We start from the raw sequence: 26,888 nt of genomic DNA on the forward strand, positions 1-26,888 counted from the left end.
CAGTTGGGATTATTTCTACCTTTCTAGAATCTTGGAATTTTTCAGTGTCTATGGAACTCTGCTCATAGAATTAACCCAAGACAATATGTATGAAAGTCTTTAACATGCCCTAGACTTCTGTGATAATTAAGAACTTAATTGATAAAGGGAAATGTTTTATTGGGATGCTAGCAACTTTATTTAGCTTTTTCTGTTCTTGGCATTTGCTTGAGCCATGGTAATGAAAGAAAATCAAAGCAGAAATTGAAATCACTTGAAGGCCTGTTATAAACCACTGGAGTGCAGTATATCTAGAATGATCCCCTGGGCTGTTTCCTCACATATTTCACTGATCACAGTAAAGGTAAGCCAATGTATTTAACTCTGTCATCACACTTCAATATTTTGGTCAGTATTTATGATAAAATGTTTACCCCAAAGCCCAAAAGAGCCATACTCACACCCAGTGCAATGCTCTGCAAGTTCTTGCATTTTCTTTACCAACTTTGGGGGTAGTTTTGGGGCTGGAAGATATATTTGACTGAATTCAGATCTAATCACACAATTAACCACTGCCAAAATGCTCAGATTTCGTTTCATGTATGAAATGGTAGTAGGTAAAAAACCACACCAGGATTGTAAGCTACTCAGAAAGCATCATCATAAGTTTATCCACAAATAATTCCCTCCTCATGAGAATTGCAACCCTGTCAGGGTGACATGTAGCCATAATAACAGAAGAACAAAATTATAACTAAGTTATAGTTGCCTTAGAACCACTTATAGTTGATTTTTTTCTGATCATTAGCTCAGAATTTGCAGAGTCAATTTCTGTGGTTGTTGAAGTACCTGTTAGGTCTACACTGCTAGAGTAACAGAAAGTTTTCTTGGAGGTTTGTCCTCTTTTTATTGGTAAAATGTTATGCGAGCATGGAGGAAAAGTTATGGGTAGAGACACACATAGATACAGGTACAGAAGAGGTATAAAGAATTTGTATCAACTCCATCAGGGCAGCTGTCATTCATTAAAGTGGATGCTTTTGTCCTTTGTGGTCCTATACTGTAGGCGGAGATGTTAAATTAAAACGTTTTAAGATGTTAAATTAAAACATATAATTAGGTTTCTAAAGAAAATAAAATATTATTTATACAGTTGCACAAGAATAATATTATTACTTGAAGTATATACACTTTAGAAACATTTATTATCTCCTAGATAAACTCATGTGATTACAGATTCAAAAGAATACAAATGGATGCTTTCATAAATTTGAAAAGTGAATATTCTCCTAAGTCTTTGGCATTTATTGACATGAACTAAGAAATGAAGTTTATCCCTTTTTGTTTCAGATTAATAAGCAAAGATTTATTGTTAATTTTGCACAAAGAAAGAACATAACGTTTAATTACCACCTCTTAACTATTTTAGAACATTATGTTCAATACTTCTGAGCAGTCATATTACAATTACAATCAAACTGCACATCTACATAAAGCTGCCACTAGGTAAACTCTACTTGTCCCATCTAGGTTTTTCTTGCACAGCAAGTATTTACATGAGCTTAACTGTCATAAAAAAGGCTTATTAGCATACCTGTCATGTTGCAATATACAAGGGATGGTCCCAGCGGGCCACTTCCGTCCGAGTCGATATAGTAGAGCCCTGAAGAGTTTCCTCTGTGCCTGTGGGCTTCACATGACTGCTCGTAGACAGCTGCAAAGAACACGGGTCTCAGACAGGAGCTACAGTGGGATGGATCCCTCCATGTTGTGAATTAAGTGATACTTTCCCCAGTGACACTCATTCTGCATTGCTCTCAGGGACATTTTCTTTAGAGGAGTGTTTCCCTGTTTCACTCAAGATAGAGTGAAGATTCTGAAGCACAGAGTGAAAGATTTTAGGAGGGATCACTGTGGGACATGTGGATCTGAATCCTCTATGTTCTAGAAACACAGGATTCTTTTCAAAATTGTGATAACTGGATTTACTCTTCTCTAATTCTTTTTTGTTTCATAATATCTAAGCACCTGAAGTGCATTGGCTTAATCTCCCTAAATCATCTGCTTTTATCTAAATAATCATGTTATTTTATAAATTACTCTAATTATACTCTTTGTTTACTTAAAACAATTTACATGTGAAATGCATTTTTTTCAATGAGATGAATTTCACAAATCAGCAACTCTTTTTCATTCAGTTTTTAAAGTTTGCTTTAAAAAGAAACATCCTTAAATGCTTTGCAAATGATAATTCAAGAAAATTGAAATTCAAAGAAATATATATAATATATATGAAATATCTCTTTATAGTTTCAATATATCTTAATTCATAATTGAATTTTCTACATGTACAATAAATGTTTCTCTGTGTACAAGGTAAGTGATTAGCATCTGCAGATGATGGACTCAATTAATATTCAGAAGACATTTAAATGAGTGATCACACAAGCGGGAAGAGATATGGGAACATATATATATATATATATATATATATATATATATATATATATATATATATAAAACTGATTCATTTTGTTGTAAAGCAGAAAATAACACACCATTGTAAAGCAATTATACTCCAATAAAGATGTTAAAAAAATAAATAATAAAATAGTGATAAATAAAAAATAAGATCTTGTGAGAAAAATAAATAAATAAATAAACGAGTGATCAACCAAGTAACATCTCCAGTGTGCATCACTAGCTGCCTTGACAGGAAAAACCCTTCGAAAACCTGAAAAGCCGCTAAATAGCTGCTGGGACAGAAGTGCAGCACTGATTCTGGCAGAGTGATGGACTGGATCTTTAAGCCAGCTCTAATGATCAGATTTGGCAACCACACAGACAGACTTAGGTGGTGGTTAGGCAAGATCCACAAAATGGAGTGATCTGAGTAGGCTATGGCTTTATGCCATGCTACAATGACTGGATTATCTACACTTCTAACTTTGCCTATTTCAAATAATCAACAAAAACCCAGGGAGAGATCGAGGGGATGTTTTTTTCTCATCTCAAAGAAAAAGAAGATGAAGGAAATGCTTTTTGTCCAGAGATTTTACAAAGGTAAACATCCTTTTGTTAAACATGGTCAAGTGTCAAATGTACCAGATTGTCCCAAATCAATGGCTACTACCATCTACACTGTTGGACACAGAGACAACATGGACTGCTTTTCCACCATGCGTGCATTTTGGCTGCTCATGTTTACATTCCTATAAATACATACATATGCTCATGACCACCTAGAAAAGTGTCCAGAGGGATACACGAAAATTGATAGCAGTGTTTGTGTTTGGGCTGGGGCTGGAATTGCCTAGGAAACAAAAGTTGAGGAGGAATGACTAGGAGAAAGCTTGCTTTAAACACGAATGCACACGTGTATGAATCGTGCACTTAGACCCAAAAATAATGGTCTCATGATCATTTATTTTGATTTGGCAATATCTCATCTTCATGTAGCTTACCAGTTAGATGATCCCAATAAAGTCAATTCAGTTATTAGACCAAATCATGGGGCACAAATGAAACACCCTACATATATATAACAGATATATATATGTTAGTTTTAAAATCAGAGTTGTTTAGAATGATGTTTAGATCACAGTTACTGATAGGATTTTAGCCATATTTCTTACTCATTAATATTCAGTAGATATCTGCTTCATATAAGACACCTTGCTAAGTATGATGGAGGACACTCTAAGGAAGAGATCACCCCATTCCTAACTGTGACTTGGCCAAGTCACTTAGCCTCAAGTTTCCCAGATGTCCAGCTCTTTTCAAATGAAGAGTTACTCCAGGAAATTCTCACCTGGCACTAGTACAGTAAATAGAGTTGCAGGTGGAATTGCTCTGGTTGAACTTTTGGGATGTTTAGGGCATAAGTCACCTCCCTTTGTCTTCTAAGATGCTTTGAGTTCCTCTGTGGAACCTTCAGGGCTGAGAACCCAGGGCTCCCATCCCAACACTGATGCCTGCCTCACTGGGATTCACTTCCCATAAAGACAAATTTATGTCAGTCCAAACTCTGCTTTTCTCCCATATGTGGAAATAAAATTAAATAATTCACAGGGAAGAGTTCTTAAAAGTGCAATGTATTCTCCCAGTAGGAGGGACTGAACATGGTGAGGTCTGTGAATTTTCATATCATGCTCTCTCTCTCTAAAGACCCAGAGAGAGGGGTGCTACCAGAGAAGGGATTCAGAAACATCAGCAGTGACACACAAATAGGGAAAAACTAAAAGAAAAACATATACAAAAGCCAATAATTAGAAGACCAAGGGCATTTCAGAGGCTCTGTCATAAGCTAATGGATTAGCGGTCAATAAAGTTTTGTTAGCTATAAAGTTGAAAGAATAATTCTTCAGAAAAGAGACTGTGTTCTAGACAGAAGAAACACCAGTAAAAGGAGATGGAGAGTGTGACCCTGGGTAAACAACCTAGCCTCTCTCGTTCCTCAGGTGTAAAATGTAGATAAAAATACATTTACCTCCTAGAGTTGTTTTGAGGATTAAAGGAGTTGAAACATGCAGAGAACTAGAATCGTGCAAGTACATGGTAAGTTCCAGTAAGTTCCATCATCATCATCATCACCACTACCATCATCATCAGAGAACATCAAGATTGCAACGGACCTAGGCATTTGCCTGGCTTGTCACTGATGTCTAGAAGCCCTACCGTGTTAGCTCCCACCCTGCACTTCTTCTGAGACTTTTCTTGTTTAATTTTATAAATATTGAGAATCTAGTAACTCATGCTTTTTACTTAAGCAGACAGGACTTGAGAACTAAAATTGGATTCTGCTCGAGGAAGGGAACAAGATATAATATCATGAGTTCTAGATTTAATTTATACTTTGACTATATTTTATTTTCCTATACTTATTTTCCTTTGCCTACTATTTTTTTCTATTCTATGATATATGTATTTCTGTTAGCTGCCTTATCATCAATAGGAAATAAATTTGATTAAAAATAAACCAGACAAAAATTAGTGTCTAAAATAATTATTTTTTGTTGTTGCTTTCTAGCACATGGTTGCACATACACACATATACACAAAATGATGGAAAGAAAAATAGAACTACATGGAAATCAGAACAGAAAGAATGAATGAAGTGTGAGGCTTACAGGAATGGCAGGTTGCACCGGTGTAACCAGTGTGTGCGCAGTTGCAGGAGAAGGTGTCCCAGGACTGGGAACATTCACCCCCATGTTCACAATAGCTGGGCAAACACCTAGAAGAAGACAAACACAGCACTATTTCCCACACTTGGTCATGATAAATGTGTATCTTAATATGTTGTAATGAAAGACAGATAAAAACAGTGACTTGATCAGAAAAATTTCAACATGAACAAAAATTGTTGGGTCTGTCATCAAGGTTTCCAAATGTAATATCAATCATAGACTAAAAAATCTATTAGATGCTACCAACTGTCATGTATTTGTGACAGACAAATTTTCTACACATCTCATTACATCAGAAAATGTGTTTGCTTTTTCACAAATAAGGCAAGATTAATTTCATACATGACAGGGATATAAATTGCTTGCAATGGCCATAGACAGCACATTTCCTATCCCTGCTTCCATGTCCTTGCAGTGTGACCTATAGATACTTCCATCAAAAAGTATAGCTTACTTCACCTTGAATCTGGGTTGGGCATATGACCTGCTTGGATCAATGAGGCATTAGCAAACTAACACAGCAGAGGCTAGAAAAGTGCTTGGGCAGTGGGCTTGCTCTCTTGCTGAGTTTTGAACCCTGAAAGCACAACCACATGAAGAAACCTGGGCTTGTTCAGGTTGTCTAGTCACCACTGTAGGTTCAAACCACAGGACAGGTGAGTGAGGGGATTATAAGTCAACCAGCTGCCAGCTGATCCCCCAGGCAACCACAGATGCATGAGAGAGCCCAGCAGCAAATACAGAATTGTGAGATAAACAAATGTTGTTTGGACAAGTGAGTGAGGGGATTATAAGTCAACCAGCTGCCAGCTGATCCCCCAGGCAACCATAGATGCATGAGAGAGCCCAGCAGCAAATACAGAATTGTGAGATAAACAAACGTTGTTGTTTTCAGCTAGTAAGCTTTAAAGATAATTTATTGTGCAGCCAAAGCTAACTGATATATGTATACCACATTGTAATATGTTACCATGTTGACTTAGTACATAAGGAAACCTTTTAAAGAGAAGGAAGGAAGTCAGGAAAAAGGAGAAACTCTTTATCCATATAGCATCACAGTGCCAGGGGTTCTGAATGTCATCTACTTTAGATCAGACTGATGATGCCTCTAGGAATTAGATTTAGAGATCACTTAAGACTAAGGGATTTATTGTTATTTTTTCCCCCACATAATTGAATAAACCACAAAATCACTCAGCTAAACCAAATAACCACTTATATCTCATGGACATTGTTACATCTCACTTTTTGAAATTGAAAGTGAGAGTTTAATGTTTGTTTATAAGATTAAATTTTTAATTGCAAGAATGTTACTTAATTTTTTCATTATCAAAAAGAAGTGCTATTCTCAACAAAATAATAGCAAATTGAATCCAAAAATGTATAAAAAATATATACAACATAATTGAGTGGAATTTATTCCAGGTATGTAAGGCTGCTCCAAAATTTGAAAAAAATAATTTGAAAATTAATATAATCTATCACATAAACAGGCTAAAGAAGAAAAACCATTTGGTCACATAAATAGATGCAGAAGAAACATTTGACAAAATCTAACACTGATTCACGATAAAATAAAACCAACCAAACAAAAAACCTTGGCAAACTAGTAATAGAGAGGAACTTCTTCAACTTGATTAAACAAACAAACAAACAAACAAACAAAATCTCCAAAACCCTACAGCAACATTATATTTAATGGTGAGAAACTAGATGCTTTCCTCTAAGTATGGGAACAAAGCAAAGACTTGCTCTCACCAGTCTTATTCAAACATCATACTGGAAGTCTTAGCTAATGCAATAAGACAAGAAAAGGAATAAAATGTACAAAGATTGGGAAAGAAGAAATAAAACCATCTTTGCTCACAGATGACATGACTGTCTACGTGGAAAATCTCAAATAATCAACAAAAAACTTCTGAAACTAATAAGTGATGATAGCAAAGCTGCAGGATTCTTTCTTATAAATGAACAATGAACAATTGAAATTTAAAATGAAAAACACAACACTTACATTAGCATTATCCAAAAAAATAGAATACTTAGACATAAATCTAACAAAACATATACAAGATCTATATGAGAAAAATTACAAAACTCTGAAGAAGGATAAAAAAGAAAATCTAAATAAGTGGAGATATTCCATGTTCATGGATAGTAAGACTCAAAATTGGCAAGATTTCAGTTATTCGCAATTTGATCTATAGATTCAAGGGAATCTCAGTCAAAATCCCTGCAGGTAATTTTGTGGATATCAACAAACTGATCCTAAAGTTTATATGGAAAGGCAAAAGACCCAACAAAATATTGAAGAAGAAAAAAGTCAAAGGACTAATAACACTACTCAACTTCAAGACTTACAAAGCTACAGAAATCAAGACAGTGTGGCACTGGCAAAAGAACAAATAGATTAATGGCACAGACTAGAAAGCCCAGAAACAGACTCACACAAAAATAATCAACTCATCTTTAACAAAGAAGCAAAGGCAACTCCCTGGAGAAAGGACAGTCTTTTCAACAAATAACTGCTGGAACAACTGGGTCTCCGCATGCACAAAAAATAATAATATAAACACAGACTTTACATCTTTATCAAAAATGAACTCAAACTAGATCTTAGAATTTTAAAATGTAAAATACAAAACAGTTAAACTCTCAGAATATAACATAGGAGAAGATCTAGGTGACCTTGGTTTGGCAATGACTTTTCAGATACAGTCCACAAAAGAAAAAAATGATAATTTTGACTTCAGTAAAATTAAAAACTTCTTTTCTATGAATGACACTAAGATCATGAAAAGATTAGCTATAGACTAGTGGGTAACTTGCAAAACACGTATCTAACAAAGGATTCGTATCTAAAATATAGGAAGAGCTCTTAAATTCAACTATAAGGACATAACCAATTAAAACCCAGGGCAAAAGATCTGAACAGACACCTGGCCAAAGAAGGTATCAAGATTGCAAATAAAAATATAAAAATTTCCCAGCATCACATGTCAGTAGAGAAATGCAAATTAAAGCAATGAGATAACACTACAGACCTATCAGGATAGCAAACATCCAAACATGGTGTTTGACAACACCAAATACTGGCAGGGATGAGGAACAACAGGAACTCTCATTGACTGTTGGTGGGAATGCAAAATGGAAGACAGTTTGGCAGTGTCTCACAAAACTAAACATCTTCTTACTAAACGATCCAGCAGTTGTACTCCTTGGTATTTACTCCGATGAGTTGAAAACTTAACTTCCACACCAAAATCTGCACGTAAATGTTTACAGTAGCTTTGTTAATTGCCAAAACCTGGAAGTAACCAAGATGTCCTTCAGTAGGTGAATGGACAAACTTGTGGTACAGAATATTATTTAGCACTAAAAACAAATGAGCTGTCCAGCCACAAAGGACATGGAAGAATCTTAAATGCATATTACAAAGTGAAAGGCTACGTAGAGCATGATTCCAACTATATGACATCCTGGAAATGGCAAAACTATGAAGAGAGTAAAAAGATCAGTGATTTCCAGGCCAGGGGTTGGGGAAGGGAGGGGGATTGAGTAGGTGAAGCATGGGAGATTTTTAGGGCTGTGAAACTATTCTGTACGATACTGTAATGGTGAAGACATTATGCATTTGTAAAACCCCATAGAACTGTTTAACACAAAGAGTGAACTTGTAAACTATGGACTTTGGTTAATAAGAATGCATCAATATTGGTTCATCAATCGTAATAAATGTACAATACTGATACAAGATGTTAATAATACAGAAACTGTGTGAGAGGAGACTGGGAAGAGAGGAGATAAAGGGGAGCTCTCTATACTTTCTGCAAACCTAAAACTGCTCTAAAAAATAAAGCATATTAATTAAAAATGTTCATTGTGAGGGACTTAATACAGGCAAGTATATAAAACTAAAATGTATTCAAATTCTCACCTTAGAGAAGGAAAATATGTGTGTATAGATTTATAAATTTATACATAATTTTATATAAATGTTATATTATTTTTCTATTACTGCCATAACAAACTACCACAAAGTGTATTAAGAAAAATAGAGATTCACACCAACGATAGGATCTCTGCTTAGAAGACAGGACAGTATGAACATGTAGAGAAATACCCAGATCGCAACATACAACCCTGTTTCATCCCAGTAGGCTCCCCAACAGCCACTTATCTGCAAATCAGAAAAGGTAAAACAAACATAGTTAAAACGAAAGTAGGAAAAACAAAAGATGAAAGGGAGCATCTGACTATTTTATGATATTTTTTTCTCCTCTAATACTGCACAAATTACACTCCCAGACACTGAAAGAACTCTTTTGGTTTTCTTTGGAAAACTATGGAAAAATTTCAACTGTCAGTAAGAACTGGAAATAGGCAAACTCACTTTTACTTTAAAAAGAAATAAAATGATATATAGTATAGTTTTTGAAATTTTTCCTGGATATGCTTATTTTTAATTTCTGACAAATTTCAGAACAGTTTGTCAACCTTAAGATTGTGAATTTCAAAATCAGTTTGGGCCAGTTGGGATTCACATGTGGAATAAATGGTGCCCGACTTATTTATCTTTCTGGAGAGGTTTACTAGGTGAATGCATAGGATGGGGAATCCATACCTTGACAGTCAGCAAATTGCTATAACAGTCGAAGAACAGGACACTCTATAGCAAACTCACAGAGTATTAGGAGTGGTGGTATTTCAGATCATGTTACCTAAGAATCCCATTGGACCGAAAGGGTGGCTTGACCCGAGCAGGGCCCATCCCCTTTACCCCTCGCTTGAACAAAATAACTTCTTGCCCTTCTTTTTGACACGTTGGAACTCTCTAAAATCATACTAGAATAGATTCCATACTTTTTAACGCAGTGAAAATGATGGCTTTATGATAAAGAATATCATAGTTTACCTAGAAATGTTTTGGGATAAGATTTTTTTTTCATAAATAAGAACTTAAAGTTTGTGGTAATTAATTCTCTTCTAAATGTGTTATTTTCTATTAAAAAGAACCCCAAGATGTATGATGCACAATGTCACATTTAGCATCTAGAAGATTAATGTTGGGTCAAAGGCAGTGGAAGTGAGGAAAGTGACCCCATCAACACCATCCATGGCTGGGGGTGCTCTAGACAGCAAACACCTGAGCCTAAAAGGAACCTGAAAAGAGCTATGTAGCCTGAGTTACATGACATGAAATCCTAATGCCCAAAACCCCAAGGGTGTAAGACACGATCCCTCCTCACTGCTATCCCCTCCCCACAGCCTTGTCCCAAAGGACTGCACTGCCTTCCCTATAAAGTGTCCTCTGAGCCACAGGAAGACAGAGCGTGATGCACAAGTCCTTATATGGCTCAGGAAAGTTTCCTAAGTACCCCTAGGATTTCAAACATCTTTTCAGCATTTGCAGTGTGAGGAAGGCTGCTATGTATCATGAATTATTAATTCCTGTGCCTAATGGATAGAAGTTATAAAGCTAGCTTCATTTTAATAATAAATCTCAGATTCACTTGAGCACATTAGGACTTGCTCTGGGCGGGCAGAGTGGTTGGTGGGCTGGGTGGATGGCTGCGTATAGTGCACAGCGCCCGAGGACAGCCCAGGTGTGAGTGTCTGCCTTGCTGCACTTTTAAGTGAATCTATTTCATGGTGCATTGGACACGCAGTTAGTAGGTATGGACTAAAGGGTTGAGAAAAAATGAATATTTTTAGTATTAAGAAGAATGGAGAGTAAGGACATGTCTTTAGATGTTGAACCATAAAAAATTACAAGTAGTGACTATATAGGCCATCCAAAGTGCCAACAGCTATTTTTATAACCACTTACAAAGTTGCCATGAGCCTCAATTTTATGGAAGATAACTTAATACCACAGATGTCTCCATAGACTGGTACAGATATCTGAAAATCTTTTAAAAATGTGATGTGGAAATTTTTCTAGTTTGGTCACACACACACACACACACACACACACACACACAGAGATACGTTGGTTTTTTGTTTTAGTTTTGAAATAAAAACCTTTATGCACAAAGGGGCAACCTTTATGTGAGATAAATATCGTGATTACACACGTGCTGTGATGGAGTTCTCCAAGCACTAAAATAACTATCTGTGAGCTTCCCGACTGAAGTGACAACCAGGCTACTGACAGTGAGCTGTGACTTCCCACCCTCCTGACCCACTAAAACCATTCCCATGGGTGAGAGGATGTACTCTACCTCCAAGAGAGCATCTCTAACCCTCTCCCAATACCAAGAGTCAGGATGCCAGAGCTGGCTGCAATTATAACTTGCAGATGATGTTATACTTTCTATGCCCAAAAAATTTTTATAATCTGAAAATTAGGGTTGAGAGTTTTGTCTAAATTCTTTAAATCATTTTTTTTCCTCTACAAATGAATAGAATGTGAACATATGGCCATGGACATTTGCATTAAAGATCTCAAGTTCTTGTGAGTCAATATTTTACATACTGGGAATTTATGATCTTCTCACACACTGCTAGATTGCAGTGTAACTTGTAGTTAATTGGACACGACAGGGAATTTCAATTAGTGTTAAATTTGGATTCGATTTACTCCACAAAGGACTCTGTGCAGTGTGAACTTTGGAAAGGTGGCCGTGTATGGATGTGTGAGGTTGTCTGGAGTGTGTATATTTATTCAACCCGAACTTAATGCACTCCTACTGCAGAGAGGTCAGACATACCAGTCACAGAAAAAAACTTGAATGTGTGATGGTTAAGCCATCCCTTTTAGCCAAAATTACTTAAAAGTCAGACATGACTAACAAATAACTTCAGTAAAGTTGCAATGCTTAGCAATTTTAATACGCTATTGTTTTAAAGTTTTGCCTTTCTTGCCTTCTTCAGTGAAGTGGTACCATGTTCAGTATGTGGTAACTGAATTCTCTCTATTCTTTACTGTGTTTCAAACATCACTAGAAATCCCCAAAGCTTCCACCTTTCTCAAAGGAAGAGTTACTTTTCATTTTTCCTGTAGAATAGGGAGTGTAAGGTGAATGCAGCTGACCACATAGAATTTTGATTTCCGGGTCCTCAATGATCTCTTTAGAATATTCTAATCTGTTTTGTGCAATGTTCGAATTTTTTAAAGTATATACTAATCAATAATTATAACAGCATCAATATTATTCTGTGTGAATTAAGTAGCTTGGAGGCATACACAAGGAAAATTCATGAAAGTGTGTCTTCTAAGAAAATATCATTGGAAAGAAGCAATTATTTAAAGTTTGTCATTTTTGTAAATTATATTTACATTGAGTAAATATAATTTTTCCCTATGGAATGGATATCAGTAATGGAGAAGGGGCAAGAATATGCTCTTTTCCAGCGGTTCACTTGTTTTTAATCTACTATCAAAAAGTTGAAAACAGGTATGCTGACATGAGATTGCCTACCTGTCTGTGAGGCCACAGGTGTCTATCTGGAGGTCACGGTAACTCCCCAGCGCCCCCTGCTGTATGGAGATGGGATCCACCGCTTTGTCACCAATGGAGATGAGCCTCAGGCAGCCCTGAAATCCATTCAGGGGACTTGCACATCCAGGGTCAGAGCTGTTGTCAGGACAGCCTGAATGAACATGGAGACACACACAGGAGAAAATAAACAGTTATGAAAAAATATCGTATGGTATTTCTCATATGCAAAAATTGCTACCTCCCCCTGTTTGCAGACACCTGAAGATTAGACTTCCTACACCATTTGGGAAGGTCACATTACCCATGGATAGGGTGGTGGAGAGCTGACAAGAACAACATTTGTTGGTATTGGTAACGTGTAAAAATAATAACTAAAGCCAGGCTTATGGAGAGATGAGAGGAAGGGAAGATGTGAGATCTGACAAATAGAATTACTGTACATTTAATTTAAGCAGTTTGATTTCTTTTTTGAAAGCATACTCAAGAAATCACTCCTTTTAGCATGATGCTAAACTAGATGAACTAAGGGCATGTGATAGTAGAATCAGAAAAAAAGTTACAGGCACAATAGGACTTGCTAAATTTAAAATGCCTGAAAAATAATTTTAAATTGAGAATTGACCTGGACACCCTCCATTCACCTAAAAACTTAAATATCATCTGTATGTGCATGTGTGTGCAGGCACAGGCATATTTTAAAACACTTTTGATAATAACTGGTCTAAGAAATCTAATAGCAATTTATATTTACCTTTCTTTTTTTAATTAGACACTTTAGTCAAATATCTTTCAACATTAACACACAGACAAATTAACAATATCTCACAATGATATGGCATTGCAAATAATGGAGAAAAATAAGCAACACAGAATATTCTATAAAAAAATGAGTTTTGATTAATTTCAAAATTAAGAGTTAAATTTTACAAGTTCTGCTACAGCCATTAATTGGTTTGCTGTAACTCACCAACCACAATTCTTATAGAGTGGTTTTGTTTTATCCTCCTAGGTTTCCCAAGAGACAATGCTCTTATGATTATGAGCAAGCACATAGCTTTGAAATCAAAATCAAAACAAGATGGGGTCCAGAACCACCCTCTCCACATGGGGGGCCAGCAGGGTTTTGAGTGCCCTCCTACCCTCCACTTAGTTGTCCCCTAAAGGAATCACAGGTTCTTAAATTTGTCTACGGCAAGATTGGCAATGTAGGAGAGGAAGGGGAAAGTTAGGGTAAGAGCATAATATGGGACACTTTACAACACACCTGGCTCAGGCTTTTCAAAGTCAGTATCAGAGGGAAGAGGTGGAATGGGAGACTTTTCTAGATTAAAATAAACTAAAAACACATAACTGTTTGCATTGCATGAAGCTTGATTGGATCTTGATTCAAATGTTTAAAACAACCATAAAAACATCGTGGGGACAATTGCGATGATTATAGATTTGGTATTAGATTATTTTAGGAAACTATTGTCAAGTTTGTTAAGAGCAAAAATGATACTATGTAGGAGAATATCCATATTTCAGGAGATGTATGTTGAAATATCTCAAAGTGTAGTGTCATGATGTATGTAGCTTATATTCAATGGTTCAGGGGAAAATGCAAATATAGAAAAATGTTAATTATCGAACCTTAGTGGTATGCGTATGGGTGTTCATTGTACTTTGCTCTCCACTCTTCTGTGTGCTTGAAACTTTTCATAATAAAAAGTGGTGGAGGGACTTAGGTGATCCTCAAAAAATTAAAGAATTAAATGACTCCCCCACCACCACCATTTCGCACTCCTTTTTGGATTAAAGAAAACAAGTTATAAAGAAAAAAAAAAAGAAAGTTAGGGTAGGAGGTTGCTGTCATTGTGAAACGTTTCTGTAAAAGGCAACAATTTAGGGAAATCTGCTGTACAGAGCCCAGACTCCATTATTCCCCCCTATTCAAGACTGAGGTTCTCCCCAGGATCTGCCAGGCTGAAGGGAGCTGACTCTCATAAGGCTGTGCCCCTCCGCAGGGACAACAGTGCCCAAGAATACAATGGAGTGATGCAGTGCAGTGGCAGAGTCCCATTTTCTCAACTGGGACCTCCCTGAAGGGCATCCCTGCTTCAGACTCCCCCTTGGCGTATTCAGAGACTTCTGTTGCAACTGCACTGCAGTTCAACTTGTCCCTCTGCCCATCCCAGCTGCTCTTTCAAACTTCCAGGTGTTGTTGCCAAGAATTACCCCCACTCAAACACCCCCATGCAAATCTCCCATGCAGAGGCGGCTTCCTAGGGAACACAACCAACAGCCCTACATAGGACAAAAGGTAAAAGCATTTACTGAACTGAGTACTTCATTTTCATGTGCAAATATGAAAGAAGCACATTTTTAATAATTAACATTGTTTTAATTCCCAAAAATTGTCAAGTAAATTTTGTTTCACACGAAATTTACCTATTTTATTTATGCTTTGCTTTATAAAATTGTGTTTCATTTACATCATTTCCACAACTGTTTTAACTTTTAGATACAATGTCATAATTATTCATCTTTTTGCTTTGTATTTTCCAATAATTTAAATATTTGGGAATACTTATGTTAATATTTACAGCCTGGGGTTTGAGGTTATTTTATCAGATTCTTATTTTTAAAATCGAATGGAATAAGTAATTTTATAAAGTAAAGATTTTGCTCATTGTACTTATGTGTTTTCCATTCATCTCTCTTTGTACTTCTGTCTTGAAATCACTGGTGTACTTTCAAAGAGCAAAAACTGAAGATAGAGCCTCTTCTTGTTCCTCCATAATAGATGCTAGCTTTCTACCTAAGAATTTTCATAAAATACACACAGTTTACCTTTACTTTTCTTTCAGTGACTGAGGCTTTAATGTTTTGTATTTCTGACAAATAGAATTCAAAACAAGCCAAGGCCTGCATCAGGTTGAAACCATTAAAGGCACAATGAAACCTCATAAATTAACCTCAATGGGATTTTGACATTTCAAATTTAATGTTATGTCATAAAGAACTGTTTAACTCTACAGCCTTCCTTTACCATTTTCTTGTCTTATCTGAAAATACACACATTTAATTTGTAAGAAAATTACTGAAGGGTTGGATGTATCTGGAAAAACTTGATATATCTTTTTTTTTTTAACATTTTTATTGGAGTATGATTGCTTTACAATGGTGTGTTAGTTTCTGCTTCATAACAAAGTGAATCAGCTATACATTTACACATATCCCCATATCTCTTCCCTCTTGTGTCTCCCTCCCACCCTCCCTATCCCACCCCCCTAGGTGGACACAAAGCACCGAGCTGATCTCCCTGTGCTATGGGGCTGCTTCCCACTAGCTGTTTTACATTTGGTAGTGTATATATGTTCATGCCACTTTCTCACTTCATCCCAGCTTCCCCTTCCCACTCCCTGTGTCCTCAAGTCCATTCTCTATGTCTGTGTCTTTATTCCGGTACAGCCCCTAGGTTCATCAGAACCATTTTTTTAGATTCCATAACTATGTGTTAGCATATGGCATTTGTTTTTCTCTTTCTGACTTACTTCACTCTGTATGACAGACTCTAGGTCCATCCACCTCACTACAAATAACTCAATTTCGTTTCTTTTTATGGCTGAGTAATATTCCATTGTATATATGTGCCACATCTTCTTTATCCATTCATCCGATGATGAACACTTAAGTTGCTTCCATGTCCTGGCTATTGTAAATAGAGCTGCAATGAACATTGTGGTACATGACTCTTTTTGAATTATGGTTTTCTCAGGGTATATGCCCAGTAGTGGGATTGCTGGGTCATATGGTAGCTCTATTTTTAGTTTTTTAAGAAACCTCCGTACTGTTCTCCATCGTGGCTGTATCAATTTACATTTCCACCAACAGTGCAAGAGGGTTCCCTTTTCTCCACACCCTCTCCAGCATTTATTGTTTCTAGATTTTTTGATGATGGCCATTCTGACTGGTGTGAGGTGATATCTCATTGTAGTTTTTTTTTGTTTTGTTTTTTTTGTCTTTTTTTGTGATACGCGGGTCTCTCACTGTTGTGGCCTCTCCCATTGCAGAGCACAGGCTCCGGACACACAGGCTCAGTGGCCATGGTTCACGGGCCCAGCCGCTCCGCGGCATGTGGGATCTTCCCAGACCGGGGCACAAACCTGTGTCCCTTGCATCGGCAAGTGGACTCTCAACCACTGCGCCACCAGGGTAGCCCCTCATTGTAGTTTTGACTTGCATTTCTCTAACGATTAGTGATGTTGAGCATCCTTTCATGTGCTTCTAGGCCATCTGTATGTCTTCTCTGGAGAAATGTCTATTTAGGTCTTCTGCCCATTTTTGGATTGGGTTGTTTGTTTTTTTACTATTGAGCTGCATGAGCTGTTTATATATTTTGGAGATTAATCCTTTGTCCATTGATTCATTTGCAAGTATTTTCTCCCATTCTGAGGGTTGTGTTTTCGTCTTGTTTATGTTTTCCTTTGCTGTGCAAAAGCTGTTAAGTTTCATTAGGTCCCATTTGTTTATTTTTGTTTTTATTTCCATTTCTCTAGGAGGTGGGTCAAAAAAGATCTTGCTGTGATTTATGTCACAGAGTGTTCTGCCTATGTTTTCCTCTAAGAGTTCGATAGTGTCTGGCCTTACATTTAGGTCTTTAATCCATTTTGAGTTTATCTTTGTGTATGGTGTTAGGGAGTGTTCCAATTTCATCCTTTTACATGTAGCTGTCCAGTTTTCCCAGCACCACTTATTGAAGGGGCTGTCTTTTCTTAATTAAGAAAATTCTTGCCTCTTTTATCAAAGATAAGGTGATCATATGTACATGGGTTTATCTCTGGGCTTTCTATCCTGTTCCATTGATCTATATTTCTGTTTCTGTGTCAGTACCATACTCTCTTGATTACTGTAGCTTTGTAGTATAGTCTGAAGTCAAGGAGCCTGATTCCTCCTGCTCCATTTTTCTTTCTCAAGATTGCTTAGGCTATCCGGGGTCTTTTGTGTTTCCATACAAACTGTGAAGTTTTTGTTCTAGTTCTGTGGAAAATGCCATTGGTAGTTTGATATGGATTGCACTGAATCTGTAGATTGCTTTGGGTAGTATAGTCATTTTCACAATATTGATTCTTCCAGTCCAAGAACATGGTATATTGCTCCATCTGTTTGTATCATCTTTAATTTCTTTCACCAGTGTTTTATAGTTTGCTGCATACAGGTCTTTCACCTCCTTAGGTAGGTTTATTCCTAGTTATTTTATTCTTTCTGTTGCAATGGTAAATGGGCGTGTTTCCTTAATTTCTCTTTCAGATTTTTCATCATTAGTGTGTAGGAATGCAAGAGATTTCTACACCTTAATTTTGTATCCTGCTATTTTACCAAATTCATTGATTAGCTCTGGTTGTTTTCTGGTAGCATCTTTAGGATTCTCTATGTACAGTATCATGTCATCTGCAAACTGTGACAGATTTATTTCTTCTTTTCCAATTTGGATTCATTTTATTGCTTTTTCTTCTCTGATTGCTGTGGCTAAAACTTCCAAAACTATGTTGAATAATAGTGGTGACAGTGGGCTACCTTGTCTTGTTCCTGATCTTAGTGGAAATGGAGAAACTTGGTATATCTTTATATCTTATAGGTGACTTCTACTTACCGCACTTAGTCACTAAGAATGTTAGGATAAAACATAGGAAACATTAAGTCAATATATAGTTTTGTGGAATCGCTGTTATTCCTTTTCTGTTTTCTTCCTTTTCTCCATATCACCAGCCTCAAACTCATCCAAAATACAATGTAGTATCTAACTACATCTGTTAGAAGAAAACAAAACCATATCCAGTTGTCACGGGGAAAGCTTTCTGAAAGCAAAACTTTAAAGAAGGAAAGTTTGAGCACTGAGTGCTCAATTCTCAGTTATGACATAAAGGTCAGGAAGTAGGGTATCACAGCCCAAGAGAAGCTCAGGGCAGGAGACACTCATTTGTCCATACAGATGGCTGCCCTGAAGCCCTGGTGGTAAAATGGCAGAGGACCATTCATCAATGACCTGATTTGGGATGGAGAGTGAAATGGACATTGAATAGTTATTGCTAAATTAATGAAAGATATCCATCATGACTGAGGGACTCAGAACTTTAAGTACCTCTGAGGATGACAGATAAATTGTCACTATGTCACTGCACCAGAATGGGTCCTCAGATGAGACTTCATTAGACTTGTCATAGGCTTGTTGGTCTGCTGATGTTTCACGGAAGGACACTTGGGGGATTTTGGACATAGCTTAACATTCCCTGACTCTGCAGTTCAAGTATGCTATTGAGTAGTACAAAGATTCCATAAAAGGGAATTTATTAAGAGCTTAACTTTCCACCACCCTTAATAGAAGGCACCAAAAATCTGTGTACAGTATACTATAGTGAAACTGCTGTTGAAAGACAAATTACAAAAAAAAGCACAGACTAAGAAAAGGCAGAAAAGGAAAATGAGATATCTAGATCACAGATCTCTCATGGGATGTTTAAGAAATGCTGCTATTAGTATATAGATGACCCTTCTCACAGTAAGAAAGCTGTGCTCTGAGACTGCCAGGCCAAAATAGAGACTTCCAGGTAGCCACAGAGCCCTGGTTTATGCTTCTGTCCTGAAATAATCACTGAGATCATCTCCTCCATTTGCTAAAGTGTCCTGAAATTATACGGTCACCCAAATAGCAAGCTGTACTAGTCTGCTTTTACAGTGAAACATTGCAACGAAATTTGACTGATCATATAATGATAACTGGAAACTTGCAGTTGACTATCCATCAGGAAAACCAGTAATGGGAAGGAAACCTGGTCAAGGAGTATTTCAGAACACGGGGTATTGTCTTCTGTGAAAAATCAGATACCATTAACTGGCTTTCACCTAGTTGACCCAGGAACACTGGCTTTATTAGTCCAAATATTGCTAGAAAGCATGGATTGGATGAAGTTCACTTCCATGCCAACATCACACATATTCCAGTACTGTCAGACACTAATCAAAAAGATAAGTAAACAGATACTGACATAAGCTACTCTTTGGATTGAATAATTACCCAGACATTGGAGTTTTCAGGGTAGAGCTTCCACTCAAGCTGTAGCTGACCTGTCCTACTTTACCCAGAACAGGGCTGGAACGTCCAATGAATTATGGAGACAAAGGGGCCCTGAGCAAGGGTTCTACATGTGCATAAAACTTGTGACTATAATAAATCTGTTGAGAATCAGAACTCCATGCCTGTTGGTCCCAGACCTGCCTCTTCTGGTTTTCCTTGAGTAAAAATAGTATCCACCTTTTTATTTAACATTAGTAAATTAGTGTGTTTTGGTTTTGTTTGTTTGTTTTAGTTTGGCAAAGGCATTACTTGAATTTTTAAAATAGTACATATTCTTTGTCTAGGAAAAAAAGATGCTGCTGTGTCGATATAAAATGTACAGTTGACTAAGTTCGTTTGACTCAGTGGCTGAAACTGTTCTGTAGGAATCAACTGGATATTTATAGCCACGCGTATAGAGGTCACTCTAAATTTATACATTGGTTAGGAAGAAAGTGCTGTGACTGCAAGTTCTGTTTTTGCCACTCAGTGCCAACACAGAATTACATCAGAAAAATAGGAAAGTTGTAATAAAGAAAAGTCATTATACTGTCTCATGGAATGTTTAAACTTTGTAATTCCACTCATCTTAGGGACACTTTCTTCTTGGAAACTATATTAACAAGACAGCCTGCACATCAGCACAATTTTATGAAAATACACAAGAAAGGCTCATTATACATTTTTCAACACATTTCCTCTAGAGCTCTAGGGTCCTTTCATAGATATTAGTGGAGCCAACGGCTGGGTCTATGTGCACAACTGATGTGACAACTGGGTTTTTGAGCATTCATTCATCTTAACCATTGGAGTGTGGCACTAAAACCATGATACTGACTGTTGTTTCACTAAATTGACTGTACTTGTTAGGAATGTCAGATAGTTTGTGCATGAGGAAAATTTAAAAATCACGGGCAAGATGGTTCTTAGCAGCTGTACCAATATTTATAGCATTTTTATAATAAAAAATGGGCACAATCAAAATGTCTATTAACATAAAATGGTGAAATAAGTGTGTAAAACATGGTATAATATGCATCAAAAAGCATACAGCCATGAAAATTGATTAGCTATTCATATCTATATGGCTGGACCTCAAAAACTAATGTAGAACAAAAAAAATGCAAGTCACACAAGAATATATGCAGGAATATCCTATTTATAAAGTTAAAAGCAAGGCAACACAAGAGAATTTATTGTTTATAGTTACCTACATACATGATAGATTACAAAGAAAAACAATACAAAGATTGGTTTAATAAAAGCAGGGTAATACTTAACTAGGGGAATGAAAGTCTGGAGGAGCAAGAGAAGATTCAAATGTGTTGTAGTGGTTAATTTTGTAGATGTGGGGATGCACCCACATATACTCTTTTAGGAAACAATAGTAGTTCTCTTAAAATGTGTGCATATGATCTATTTCATAGTAATGACTGACTCATGTCACATCAGTATGTAAATATTTATGGAACGTACCTACTCTCATGTAGCTGTGCATTCCACATTCTGAGTATGTAGAATGTTCAACATGAAAGATGATTCGAAAAGTACTTTTTTTTTTACTTTTTAATACAAAATGTTAAAGGTATTTTATTTTGTGTCATTAAACACTAGAGCACAGATTGTTCCTTCTGTATCTTTTAGTGCTTCAAAATCTTTTAACTTTTAAATTATAGCTCTTGGATAAATTCTTTATTTAGTTTTGAAGGAATCTGTTTCTCTCCAGAGCTATAAGGTCCATCAGAAGTGTAAAGTTTGAAAAGAGTATCTGGGTGAGAAATGCGCCACATTTAACAAGCAAGGAAAGAAAGCATTTCTGATCTTTTAAAGCTGCTGGCATGTTTCCACCTTTCACAGTAAAGGTTGTTTTAGGGGACTTGAAAGATTAAACAACCTGATCCATGGTTGATGTGCTTGTTGTCAGTTCTCAAGGGAGAATTTTATACTTTCTTGTTGGGCTATCAAGCTATCTCCACCATGATTCCAAACTTATTTTAGAAAAAAACAAGTATAAAGTGCAAAACAGCAATAACGTCAGAGAGAACTTCAAGCCAAGATTAAAAAATAAATCTTACAGGTGACAGTTCTAAGCTTCCAGCGGCTCAGGATTTTTCACTCGAATGCCCCAGGGATGGAGATTTATTACCTTCAGAAGTTCCCCCTCCCTGGTGGAAAAGATCCTGGATGGACTCAGGCAAAGTCCATTAAGCAAGCAAACACCCATACACTACAGTCCCGGGGAGACGGCCTGCTGCTGTCTTGGTAAAATCCATCACTAAGCAATGAGTGACATATTAATAGCCATTAAATTAATCTCTTCCTCTGTTGTATATAATGATGTCCTTTGTACAGGCAGTGGGAATAGAATGTTTCTTAAATTTAAAGTGCAACCACCTGGGGATCTTGGTGAAATGCAGATTCTGGTCAGGAAGTCAGGGACAGTGCATCTGCATTTCTAAGAGGCTTCCAGGTAATGCAGATGCTCCTGGTTCATGGATCACACATTGAGTAGCCAGGCTCCAGGCAGAAGAGAAGCCAACAGACAGAAGAAGAACACCCACATGAAACAATAAACTTGGCACATAAAATCTGAAGGAAAGGGTCACTTGGCATTAAGAAAATTCCCTATGGCAAGGTATTAAGGGTGAGAGAGAGAGCAATGACCTGCAATATTGTCTGCACATAGAATCACCCAGAGAGCATCAAGAAACCTGTTGTCCAGGGACCAATTAAATCAGGATTTCTGGGGATGCAGCCAAGCATCAGAATTTTGAAGCTTTCTGGGTGATTGCAATGTGCAGCCATAGTTGAAAACAAGTGCTGAATTTAAAACCAATCTTATTACGTGCACTTTTAAACAAAGCCAACTAGTAGACTTGCATTTTAGACCATAATTTATCATCTTTGTCCACTCAGCATTCCCAATGAATACAACTGAAAGAGAAAAATCATTCTTCGGTAATAATTTTCATTTAACAACATGGGTTAGAAGGCAGGAGCTAGAAAGATAATGATGGTTTGATTGCCGGTGTAGCTCAGTTCCTTTCACTTACCCCCCAAATAATAGGTGTCACCTGAATCAATCTGCCCACGCAGGGAATGAGCCATGGAGGCTGCCTCACCGTCCACCCTCACACTCAGGTGATTCCCTTTTGCAGATAAGGACACAGAATGCCACTGCCCATCATTCAATCCAGCACCTGGAAGTAAACAAAATGGGTTAAGAGATTCCTATAAACCCTACAGATGCCTCTAAACAGAGCAAGTACTTGAAAACAATATACCTACCTTGGACCACCTGCCACAGACCACCTAGAACTCACCTGAACCTCACCCAGGTCATTTAGCTGGCTGGGCAATGGAGAATGCACCACGGAAGACACAAAGAGACAGAGAGAGGCGTAGGGTAGATGTGGGCTTGGCTAGGGGGCTCTAAGTAGGCAATTAGGTGATGTGGTATGCTGGTCACTCTAATCTAGAGGAAAGTGCTACCCACGTCAATAGGAGGAGGGGGTTGTTGAATAAATTTTGTAATTGCAGAGGGTCCTTGCATCTTATCCACCACAGTCATGGACTGGCCTGTCTGGTACTTGTTTATGTAATAACAAAAATTATTATGTTCAGTTAGGAATATTACAGCCTATATGCACACTGCCAAGGGTGTTTTTCACTTTCTCAGCACTCAATTTAGTCAGAAATGTGCAAATAGAAAAGAAAAGAAAGAAATCAGAAGGAAAGGGGTAAAGAGGAAACAAGAGTGGATCGCCCAAACATTCTTCCTTGGAAAGTACAGCATTGGTTTCTTCAAGTCTTAGGGCCTTAATTGAATAAAATTTCCATGAGTGACCCTGAACAATCATAAAATGATAAAATATTTCCAATTACATGGCATCGGACGTATTTCAGTCTCATCTAGTCCATCTAGTTTAAGATGTTGAGAAGTACAGGTATTTTCCAAAAATATAAGTTATAAAAATAAAAACTTTTTCTTACTTTCATATATTGTCATTATCTATAATAATCTGGGTAGACTATTTAGAAAAAAATATACTGGCAGTCTTTAAAAATAATAATTTAAGTATTAATAAAACATGAAAATTCATAGAATATAAAGTTATAAAAGCATTACATTAAAGTATGTGTGTGTGGGTACATATTCAAGCATTATATAAACATGGAAAAGAGTGGCAAGAAATATTCTTAAATATTAACCTTCATTTTTGGATGAGGGAATTGTGTTTTTCATTTTATGTCATTTTTACATTTTCTATTCTTTTTCCAAATTTGATACAGTATATCAAGCTATTATTACATTATTATTTGAAAAAAAAAAAGATTATCAGTCCTTTAAAAGCAGCACTGTCTCTTGAATCCGTGAGAAGAAATATCTATATTTTCTTCAAGTGGTGGAGTTGAGAATGGCCAATTAGTTGAATTGTTGACGAGCTACCAACTGTGCATGACTCTCCTACAGACTTACCTGCTACGTCTTCTGTTGAATGAAAAACCTATGCTGTGTCATGCAGATAAATCCATAAGCAGTACTTGTCCCAGTACACTCACCCAGACAATTTGTGTTAGTTTCTACTAGGTTATTTTGTGGACACAAACAACCACCAAGTTTCAATGAGTAACAACTAGGGTTTGTTTCTTGCTCTGGCCCTAGGTCAGCTGGGTCTCTGGCCTCTGTGTTCCAGGCGTTTATTCATGCAGGACCAAGGCTAATGCACAGCCCCCATCCCTGTCTCACGACTTAGAGAAAACGGCACTTGGGAGAATCTTGCTATGGCGTTGGCAGCTTCTACTCAGATGTGACCCAGGCCCCCTCTGCTCACATGTCATTGGCCAAAATAAGTCGCTTGGCCAAGGGCAAGGGATTCTTCCCCTTCACAGGAAGTCACTGCAACTCCCACAGCAGTCCCAAGAGATGCATGTTTCAATTAAGGGGGAAGGGGGGAGGGGAATTGGAATCTTTAGAAATTATGTTGGTCAACAGGGAAGGGGGTCATAAAGAAATACTTTCGCTCACTGAAAAACAACAGTGGGATGACTGCTTGATTTTTTGATGCCATGTGTGAGCATGCTAGTCAGCTGGCATGACTCTAATCTGAGCATCTTCGGGAATGTCCCAATATATTTAATTAATATATTTTACGAATGATAAAGGTACAGACTGTTTACAGCTCTGTAAGTTTAGAAGTCAACCTGTGAGAATTAGAAGTTATGTTAGAGTCCAATGGAGATGTTAGCCACCGCCACCACCACCACCAGCCCCCCCGCCAAATATGGTGGTATTCCTGGGAGAAAGTTAACCAGTCCTATCTAATTTAATATCATATTTTGGTATGTATAGCCCAATTGACCATGTGAATCCATGTCTCTCAAATGCTCTTCAAACCAGCTTTTTTTTTCCTGCTTGATCTCTCACTAATGACTTTGACGTGGACTCAAGATCCACCTGAATGGGAAATGTTTCTAACATGACACAGAAGGTCAAAGATCCTGTTGTGAAAACAGCTATAACTTTGTTTTTCTCAGAAACATTAGTTATGATACTTCCCAACACTTTCTCACTTTCAGGGAGGGGACAGTTTTAAAGTCACTAGTTACTTCTACCACATGCACATGTACACACAATAAAAATGTTAGACTCTTGCTTTATGTTTTATATTTGTGAAGCCAGAAATATTTTCAAAAACTCAACATTGGTTCATGAAAGATCATGAGAAAAGCCGAGAACTAGAACATGGAGGATTTAGGTTAGACACTTAAAACATATATTATGAAATTGAAATAAAGTTTTGAAAGAAGTTCTGTAATCCTAGAGCTAAAGAGAATGAACAACAATAAAAATCTCTAATTGTTCCTTCCAGTCTTATCATTTGGTGTTTCTCTTAAAGGTTACATAGTATACCTGTCAGTATGATAACTATGTCCACTTAAAATCTGTCATTAAAACCCAGTATTTAGTTTGATTTTGTGAACTATTTCCTCTCTCTCTTTCTCTCTCTCCCCCTCTCTCACCTTCTCGCCCCTCCTTTGTCTCCCTCTCTCCCTCTCTACCTATCTAGCATATGGAGTTATTTCATGGGAGAACTTGCAGAAAGCCCTCAGAATATCTCCTTCAATTTGTAATAGATGCCATTCGCCTATATAATACAAGACTGTTCTTAGAAAAAGTGGTCATTCTAATTTAAAAATAAAATGCAGGCATTTATATTCATTTTCTCCATCTATCCATTATAATTCTCATCCTTTGTTTTTCTTTAGTGTGGGTTCAACTCGGCTCACTTCTGATGAAAGGACAGCCTGTTTCCCAGGCAACACTATTGTCAAAGGTTGGATGGAGACCAGAGAGTAGATTTTGTATTTTTGATTTGTGCTACTATGAAGATGATGCTAATTCTATTACACTCCTCCAGCCCCTCAAAAGGCTTCAATCTGGGGGGATGCCGTGGCTGTGGGACTAGTGTTGAAATATTAATAACCAGAAGTTGTTAATAAACAGTGCTGTGCTAAGAGTTTATATATGTTATATCCCTGGATTCTCACCATAACTCATATTAGTGTCATTTTAAAGATGAGGACACTGAGGCTTCAGGAGAAGTGGGCTATATATCAAAGGGGCAGAGGCAGACTTAGAAACATGCACGGGATGGGAATCCTCTCATACATCCCGCTCACTTGCTTAAGCCACGTAATTTATTCTAATAATAGGAGATAATGACCACGGCAGTAGAGACAATTTGGCAAAGGGTGGAATTGTGTCTTTTCTTACATAAAGGGAACTCCATCGGTGAACACGCACACTCATTTTCTCCCTCTTCCTCTGTTGCTCCCACTTTTCCTCTACTTCCACGACCCTTCCCCACCTGGGCTCAGCCATATGAACACACGTGCACCAGATTATCCACTCTTGGTACATTTCTCAATCTCTTCAGAACTATCTTGAGGTAACTATTGGGAAAAATTATCTAAAACCTGGAAATACGTTAAAAGATGTCTTTTCAATGTCATTTAATGAAATTTAAGTTTCAATCTGATACATGGGTTGGGTACTTGATACAAGATTTAAGGTGGAAAAACACGGCAGCCTGTTTTATTTTTCAGCTATTTCAAATGTATAAAAGATTCCCCTTTATGTGCTACATAAGCAAGCAGCAAGCATCATGACAAATT

At 37.1% G+C, this 26,888-nt stretch overlaps 1 protein-coding gene across 4 annotated transcripts in view; it reads right to left on the reverse strand.

The window, feature by feature from the left end:
* The window catches only part of LOC136124350 (contactin-associated protein-like 3), a 146,622-nt gene that overhangs the window by 51,763 nt on the left and 67,971 nt on the right, over positions 1-26,888 (reverse strand). For 3 of the 4 annotated variants that reach the window (XM_065879004.1, XM_065879001.1, XM_065879000.1), the window contains exons 8-11: positions 22,763-22,909; positions 12,593-12,764; positions 5,109-5,215; positions 1,574-1,693 (exon numbers count right to left, since the gene is read on the reverse strand). In XM_065879004.1, coding sequence (XP_065735076.1) covers positions 1,574-1,693; positions 5,109-5,215; positions 12,593-12,764; positions 22,763-22,909 — 546 coding nt within the window. The remainder of the gene's footprint in view (positions 1-1,573; positions 1,694-5,108; positions 5,216-12,592; positions 12,765-22,762; positions 22,910-26,888) is intronic. The other variant, XM_065879002.1, reaches the window with a different exon arrangement.

The sequence above is a fragment of the Phocoena phocoena genome, chromosome 6 (assembly GCF_963924675.1).
Source record: "Phocoena phocoena chromosome 6, mPhoPho1.1, whole genome shotgun sequence".
NCBI classification, from domain to species: domain Eukaryota; kingdom Metazoa; phylum Chordata; class Mammalia; order Artiodactyla; family Phocoenidae; genus Phocoena; species Phocoena phocoena.